Raw genomic sequence first — 8,306 nt, forward strand, 5'->3', positions numbered from 1 at the left:
AGTTGATGAACGAGGAAAATGAAAGGGAACGAAGAGTAGAAGAGGTGACTGTTGTGAAGCAGGAAGTAGCAAAGATTAGTAAGAGTGAAGTGAGGAGGACATTGAAGAGGATGAAGAGTGGAAAGGCAGTTGGTCCTGATGACATACCTGTGGAGGTATGGAAGTGTCTAGGAGAGGTGGCAGTAGAGTTTTTGACTAGTTTGTTTAACAAGATCTTGGAGAGTGAGAGGATGCTGAGGACTGGAGGAAAAGTGTACTGGTACCAATTTTTAAGAACAAGGGAGATGTGCAGAGCTGTGGCAACTACAGAGGAATAAAGCTGATGAGTCACACAATGAAGTTGTGGGAAAGAGTAGTGGAAGCTCGGCTAAGGGCAGAGGTGAGTATTTGTGAGCAGCAATATGGTTTCATGCCTAGAAAGAGTACAACAGATGCAGTATTTGCTTTGAGGACGCTGATTGAGAAGTACAGAGAAGGTAAGAGGGAGTTTGCATTGTGTCTTCGTAGATTTAGAAAAAGCGTATGACAGGGTGCCGAGAGAGGAGCTGTGGTATTGTATGAGGACGTCTGGAGCGGCAGAGAAGTATGTTAGAGTGGTGCAGGACATGTATGAGAGCTGTAAGACAGTGGTGAGGTGCTGTAGGTGTGACAGAGGAGTTCAAGGTGGAGGTGGGTCTGCATCAAGGATCGGCTTTGAGCCCCTTCTTGTTTGCTCTGGTGATGGACAGACTGACAGATGAGGTTAGACAAGAATCTCCCTGGACTATGATGTTTGCAGATGACTTTGTTATTTGTAGTGAGAGCAGGGAGCAGGTGGAGGAAAATCTAGAGAGGTGGAGGTCTGCTCTGGAAAACAGAGGAATGAAGCTTAGCCGCAGCAAGACAGAATACATGTGTCTCAATGAGAGGGACCCAGGTGGAACAGTGAGGTTACAGGGAGCAGAGGTGAAGAAGGTGCAGGACTTTAAGTATTTAGGGTCAACGGTTCAGAGCAACGGTGAGTGTGGAAAAGAGGTGAAGAGGCGAGTGCAGGCAGGTTGGAACGGGTGGAGAAAAGTGTCAGGTGTGTTGTGTGATAAAAGAGTATCAGCGAGAATGAAAGGAAAGGTGTTCAAGACGGTGGTGAGACCAGCAATGTTGTTCGGCTTAGAGACAGTGGCACTGAAGAAAAGACAGGAGGCAGAGCTGGAGGTAGCAGAGCTTAAGATGTTGAGGTTCTCTTTGGGAGTGACGAGGATGGACAGGATCAGGAATGAGTACATCAGAGGGACAGCTCATGTTAGATGTTTTGGAGATAAAGTCAGAGAGGCCAGATTGAGGTGGTTTGGACATGTTCAGAGGAGAAACTGTGAATATATCGGTAGAAGGATGCTGAGGTTGGAGCTGCCAGGCAGGAGGTCTAGAGGAAGATCAAAGAGGAGATTTATGGATGTAGTGAGGGAGGACATGAAGTTAGTTGGTGTGAGAGAAGAGGATGCATAGGACAGCGTTAGATGGAGGCACATGATTCGCTGTGGCGACCCCTGAAAGGGAGCAGCCGAAAGGAAAAGAAGAAGTAATGGTTGGGTAAGACAGATTTCACAAAAAAAACAAAAAAACATACTCAGACAAACATACATGATATGAATAGTAACATGTACTTCCAAATCTAAGATCAACCTCACACTGAGAGATGGATGCATGCACAAAACTTAATACTACACCCAGGCCCACACAATCAAACTTATGAATCACACACATTCACTCCTCAAATACCACACACACTGCATGGATGGCTAATTTTATATATTTGTCACACTGTAAAACAGCTGAAATATATATATTTTTTGGCCATTGTGTTTGTATCACATTGCCTCTTTTTACTGCTCGATAATAAAAGGTAAGAATTTTGATGAAAAATAAAATGTCAAGTGTCAGCACAATTTTGGATAAAAAAAAGCAATATTCAAAACACCTGAGCACATCAATGAATTAAAGGTCCCTCTCTTGTAGGCGGGACTTCTAACAGACGGACCAATACATACATAGGACACTGGATGTGCTTTGAAAGGTCGCTCCTCGTAAAGTCGAGAGTCTCGGGAATATTGTCCAATAGAATTAATGAAAGGCTCTTTGCTCCCGCCTTTATAAACCTCCCAACCAATCAAAACCCCAGTGGTTTAATAAAACTCTCTTCGATAGGCTGACGAAACCGACGTGACAGGGCGATGGGCCAATTATGAATAAAGGAGGGTTCTCTCTGACCAATCGTTTTTTAGGACGTAGGCACTGAGCTTATAAATGACAAGGTGACAGCCTACTCATCCTATATTCATTCACTGTCGCTGAGTGCGAGAGCAGATTATCCCGGACCCTCCGTAAAGCCCTACCAAACCGGTAATGTTTGTAATTTTTTAAACTCGCACACTTCTTCTACAATACGTTTGGCTCACTTTAAATCCACATGTGTATAGCATTAAGACGTGTAAGTATGTAGTGTCAAGAAACGCCTGGAAAGCTAGCTGTCATTGCTAACATTCGGTAGCTAACGTTAGCAAGCTAAGTCGGCCATTGAAAGGCTTGGTTCTTGGGAATGATTTCTGACTTAATTTCTTAAGTGCATCTTCCGTTTATCGACTTGACGAATCACTGAGTAGTAGAATCGCCGAGAGTGGGTCTCGGTCAGATGCCGTGATATTACGGCTGTACTACGAGTGCATGCAGCGTGTCACATACCGGTCACAGGGCGGCCAGGCTCCCTAGACAGACCGTTAAATGTAAAATGTCTGACACTCAAGGCCTACAGTAACTCTGAACCCGTCAGCCGCTGCAAAACACCCCTGCCAGGGTCCTGGTGTCTCTTGGTGCCTTTTCACATTGCACCACGTCGCAGGTAACGTTTATTTTAGTAGAAAGTTTACCATGGTTTTTGTCCAGGCCCTAAGTGACTGTCTGCAGCTAATTTATGACCTTCACGAGTGCAGGTAGATTAGCTTAGCAATCTTAGCTTAGCTCCGGCGCTTCCCTGCTTCTAGGACGACAGTCAACCAAAGCCACATCTTAACAGGTGAACCTGACCTGCGAACTTAACTTTTTCTGATATTTACAACATCTGTGGGTAACGTTACTTAAACTTTAAAGCGATTTCTCTAATCGAGTCTGCACGTAGGAGTAATGACAACAATTCATACTTGAGCACTAATGGATTTGTAGTGGTTTATTGGATCGGATTCTTGCTGTAGTTCATGCAATTGGATTAGCCTCATGTCTGAACTGACCAACAGACCAAAGTTGCACTCTCCATGGGGAAGTTATTGCCAGACTTGACCAGTGCATGCTCCTGACCTTTCTCTGTGACTGGACAAAACACAAATGTTTTGTTCAGTGGATGACTTGATGCACTGTAGGCTTACTTACTTGGTCGAGTGTGTACTTTGACCCCAAGTGGAATATAAGACAGCCAGGTACCATGTACCATGGCTACAGGTCAGTAAAGAACATACATGTGGCACAGAGTCCACCTTAATAGATTAGTCCTCATATGTTCAAACAAAACTCTTTAATCCTTGACAAATCCCTGTGTTACTGTCTATGTATGCACACACCTGTAATTGCCATGTGGGTAACAAAAAAGTAGACCTGTTGATACTTGATATCTGTTCATAACTTATAGATCAATTTTTGTTCCCTGTGAACATGCAAGCTTTTAACTAGATTGCAAATCTGTTGCTTTACCAACTACAAGGCTGTATTTAAACACTGACTAAAGTTGTAAATAATTCTGCTCTCTCCAGGTTCCAGCCATGAATGCCTGCGCCAAGTTTATAACTTCTCCTGCTCTGGTACGTCAGCTGTCATATTTGAAGGAATAATTATCTTTATGCATGTAATATTACGTTTGTTGGATGTGTTTGAGTCTTCTTGCTTTGATGGTTGTTTCAGATGTTAATATCAGTGTTAAACAAGTAATCTTAATTTCAGTGAGGTAGTCCTAATTAATGGTTGCATGAGGTATTTCGTGTTCTTGCTTGAGTTCAAGGATACTGTTCTTATTATTGCAATTAGATTACAGCCATGTTTGGTCCATGCTCACCTGGTGGTCAACATTGCAGCATGTTGGGCATCTCAGTGAAGTCTTAAGTGACTGACACATTTACTAAGATAGACATACAAGGTTTTGTTATTGATGGAGAAATATTTAGAATAAACATGTACCATGAACCAGTTCTTACTGATTGTCTGTAATGGGGCAACACAGTTTTGGTACTGGAGCTGAAATGCAGAGAGTCTTGGCCATATCATTACAATAAGGTGTACTATGGAGTTATTGCCTATTGGTTTTGCTGTGAGAAATCTGTGTTCAACTTCCTTCTCTTCTAGCTAAAATAGTCACAAAGGCACAACTTGGCCAGTTGTGTAAATTTAGTTGGCATTGTTAAAGCAGTTGTCACCAATTGCAGTAGAAAATAAAAGAATGGATTACCCTCTAAATTACACATACTAGGCTCCACAGAAATTAATCACAAGAATTATATGCAACTATAAATTTTAAGTCTCAAATTCAGCTCCACCTAGGTATTTGCAACTGGCACTGTTTTGGCTTAATTTTTCTTTTGGTTATGATGTTGGTTGAAAAGGGTGGAGTTGTGTAGTTATAATTAGAATTGATTACCATAGTGACTTGGATTGATAGGTAGTTAATATATTTGCCATAGGATACCATACTGTAGAATTATACCTAATATATTGTTATATATATGTGCGTGTGTCTACTTGAAAAAAGTTTGTTTGGCTATTTTTAGCTGCGTTGGGGGTCCAGAGTCTTCGCCCGGCCAGTCTCAGTCTCCCTGTTCAACAGACCTGAAGCCACAGTGGAGCAGCAGGTCAGTCTTGTCACTTTAGCAATCTTACAATGTTTAAACCATGTCTGCTTTCTTTTCAGCCCTCATAATGTTTATAAATAAATTTAATATTGTTATAGTGCCATTTTTGCAAACTGAAATTTGTGGAAATTGTTTGCTATGTCCTCTGGTTTTTGATTGATGTGGTGTAGTTGTTTCTCCTCTCTCAGGCCCTGTTGCCAGTCAGCCAGTCTGCAGTCCTGTCCCGCTCCTTCCAGACCAGCGTAGTCTCCCGGGACATCGATACTGCTGCCAAGTTCATTGGTGCAGGTGCTGCCACAGTGGGTGTGGCTGGCTCAGGAGCTGGAATCGGAACAGTGTTTGGCAGCCTCATCATTGGCTACGCCAGGTAATGTCTTTACAGTTGTATCTGAGGATTTAATCCACAGCAGCTGGAAGGGTTTCTCAATGCTTATGGGGCTCTTTTGATATTGCAGTGGAAAGCTGTGGTCATGACATGACTTTAACATTTGGTCCCCTTTTATGTAATTTGCTTTCAAAGTGTATCCACCAATCACAGAAGAATCAGAGACCTCAGGGAAAATTGAGCTATTGTTCATGTGTGCATTTTGTCAATTAGATCAAAATGTGTATTTTCAGTGACCAGTCTATTTTTTGAACGCCACTTATAGATGGGCATTACATTTTTAACGGAACTACTAAAAAAATATATTTTTTCTAATGGGAACTACCTCAACTCTTTACTGACTAGCAAACTGAAACAGCACTAGTAGAGGAAAGAGTGTTGATTGCTCCATCTTTAACAAAAATATGGCAAAATTTATAAAGGGTATCTATTTTAATCTGACCCTCTGAGTGCAAAATAGCACTGTGCAATGTAAGATTGTAAAGATGCAAAATATGATTAATTACTCAAACAATCCAACATAAGAATTTAAGAGTTTAAACAAATGTTAAGTAAATGTATGTACACTGTGCTGATAATTCATCCTCACTTTTCATTTATGTGGCATTGCAGTAACTTTTTATTGATTTTAATTTATGGTAGTTTGCCTGCAGCACCAAATTACCAACTCTGCATTTGTTTTGAATAGTCTGAAATTAAAACTGAATTTCTGAGAAACGGTTCTGATTTCAGATTGAATTTATGAATGTACCCATAAACAATCAGCTGACTAATGGTTCTCCTAATCATTCAAAAATCTGTATAATTTAGTGTGTGGGTTCCAGCCTGCTAGCGACTCATTTAAACAGTTTCTCTGCCTGTATGTGATGTACTTTAGCTAAAAGTCCTGACAGATTACTCATGTTTCCCTTCCGTATGTGCTAAAGACTTGTTGCGTTTTCTAGTGCTTAATCAAATGAGCACAGATTGTCCACTTGTGTTGGAGTAAACTAAGTTTGAGTTTACCTGCTGCTTATTTGCTGCAGCCATGTGGACTTGGCTAAACGCTGCCCTCACTCAGAAAGACAAACAGTTGCTCCAGAGATGTAGAGAGATGCAATTTCTTTTATTTTTCCCTCCAAAATGTGTGCACTGAGGTAACTTTCTTTCTTGTCCTGAATATGTCCCTGATCATGAATCTGTGTCCCAGTTGCTGTTTTATTTTGACATGACACCATAGGCACTGTCGCTTGTTTCTCTTGGAACATCGTGGCTTTTCAGGAAGACAGTCTTACTCTGACAGAGGTTCATATTAATTTATATCTGTAGCAAGAACAATATGTCTCCAGTATGTGTAAGAGTAGAACCGTGCCCAGTTACACGCACATGACACTGGCACAACTGGCTTAATGTCTTCATTACTCATTTAAACATTCTGTGGCCTGTCTATGGTAAATCGAGTTGTTGTTCTGGTGAGGAGGTGGGCTGCAGTTGCATGCTTTGTCTAGGTCTGTGCCATATAACATTTAGAATAATTCCCCTCACAGCATCATTCATTTTATCTTTCATGCTACATCTAGCTTGATTCCTAAAGGTTTTGTGCCTTGGCCAGAATGTAGACTTTGTAAAGTTGTGACAAGACTTTGAAGATTTGAACTGAACAGTGATTAGCTGCTAACCTGCGATACCTATTATCTTCCACAGGAACCCTTCCTTGAAGCAGCAGCTCTTCTCCTATGCCATCCTGGGCTTTGCTCTCTCTGAGGCTATGGGTCTCTTCTGTCTGATGGTGGCATTCCTTATCCTGTTTGCCATGTGAACCTGGAAACACACACACCTGTTCCCTTCATTTACCCCCTTCCCCACAATCCCTGCCTCCCTACCCTTGTCCCATATTACTTCCCTTCCTTATTTCTGGAGGGGGGGGTTTCCAGAATGGGAACTCTGAACATCCTGATAGGCCATTCCAATCAACGGAAGTAATGTTAAAGTAAAAATATTTACATATAAGGTTAACAAAACCTCCACATCAACATTTTTATGTTCCTACTGCTATTTTTGTTTTTCTGAAGTTTTATGTAAGACCTAGCTTCGGTTGTAATCTGTCCAAAATAAATGGTTGGATAACTTACTCTGTTTCCTTTAAGTTTTTGTTGCACACTCAAAGTACTGAGTTTCTAGTTTCTGTCCCAGGTTTTTTACCTTTAAGTAATGATCACGAAACTGAAGGTCAGGGAATTGGTCAGTTGTAATGTCACAAAATAACAAAGCAGAGCTTTGAACCTGTAGTTATAGGCACGATCAGAACAAATGTTCTAGAGACTACAACAGCATGTTACAGGGTGTTTGTGTGTAATTTATTTTAAAAGCAGCTTGTCACTTTTGAGTGCAATGCCCCAAATGTGGTTAACACTTTCAAAATCAGGGTAAATATGTTTGAAATACACATTTAATGAATGTTTAGATTTAAATTGAACAGCATTCAAATGACCTCACCAGGACAGTCATTACTTGAACTGTATGTAAAGTAGGTTAAATCATTCAGCGTTTTTGTTTGTCCCCAGAGTTGACTTAAAGTAACTTGTGAGGTAGTACAGTGCTTAATATATCCAGTTTGATTCATGATCACTGACTAGCTCCACTGGAGCAGTTGGGGTTAAGGGTCATACTCAAGGGCACCACAATGGCATGAAGCAGGGCAGGTACTGCTGCTTCATTTGACCAACCAGATTTAATGCTGCTGGGCTTGAGTTTGCACCTGCGACCTTCCAGTCGCAAGCTTGTAGGTGCTCCTAGATTAACAAATTTTGAAATTCAAATCGGTATATTTGAGTCAGAATATATTAAAACTAAACGAATAATGTAAATTACTTTAGGCAATGAAATGAGCTTTGAATCTTATTTCAGGATTTTGACTTTATTAATCTGTTTACTCTGTGAACGAGTTTTTAACTGTTCTGAAAATACTGGACAATGACATTGTATTTCCCCAGGTTTGACTGAGAGATCAAGCTCTTCTGTAAATGATTATAACTTGGCTATTTAACAACTCACTAATTGCATCATAATTTAAAGGAGTA

The 8,306-nt window shown here is 40.9% G+C and overlaps 1 protein-coding gene across 2 annotated transcripts; it reads left to right on the top strand.

Annotated features, from left to right (window-relative positions):
* The first annotated feature begins 2,251 nt into the window (after positions 1–2,251).
* atp5mc1 (ATP synthase membrane subunit c locus 1) lies at positions 2,252–7,357 on the top strand. 2 transcript variants are annotated; one of them, XM_067477960.1, is made up of 5 exons: positions 2,252–2,376; positions 3,774–3,821; positions 4,782–4,862; positions 5,033–5,229; positions 6,931–7,357. In XM_067477960.1, exons 2-5 carry the CDS (start codon positions 3,783–3,785, stop codon positions 7,043–7,045), a joined length of 432 nt encoding a protein of 143 aa, XP_067334061.1. In that variant the 5' UTR covers positions 2,252–2,376; positions 3,774–3,782; the 3' UTR covers positions 7,046–7,357. The 2 variants fall into 2 exon arrangements, with proteins under 2 accessions (XP_067334061.1, XP_067334062.1); XM_067477961.1 differs by having other exon boundaries at positions 2,262–2,376; positions 5,051–5,229.
* The last annotated feature ends 949 nt before the right edge of the window (positions 7,358–8,306 follow it).

The sequence above is a fragment of the Channa argus genome, chromosome 15, assembly GCF_033026475.1.
Source record: "Channa argus isolate prfri chromosome 15, Channa argus male v1.0, whole genome shotgun sequence".
Taxonomy (NCBI): Eukaryota; Metazoa; Chordata; class Actinopteri; order Anabantiformes; family Channidae; genus Channa; species Channa argus.

Bases quoted from the DNA above. Each gene is read 5' to 3' on its own strand.
- atp5mc1 (XM_067477960.1), top strand. From the start codon at position 3,783: ATGAATGCCTGCGCCAAGTTTATAACTTCTCCTGCTCTG. The intron at 3,822-4,781 runs GTACGTCAGCTG...GGCTATTTTTAG, and splicing joins TTATAACTTCTCCTGCTCTG to CTGCGTTGGGGGTCCAGAGT. The intron at 4,863-5,032 runs GTCAGTCTTGTC...GATGTGGTGTAG, and splicing joins AAGCCACAGTGGAGCAGCAG to TTGTTTCTCCTCTCTCAGGC.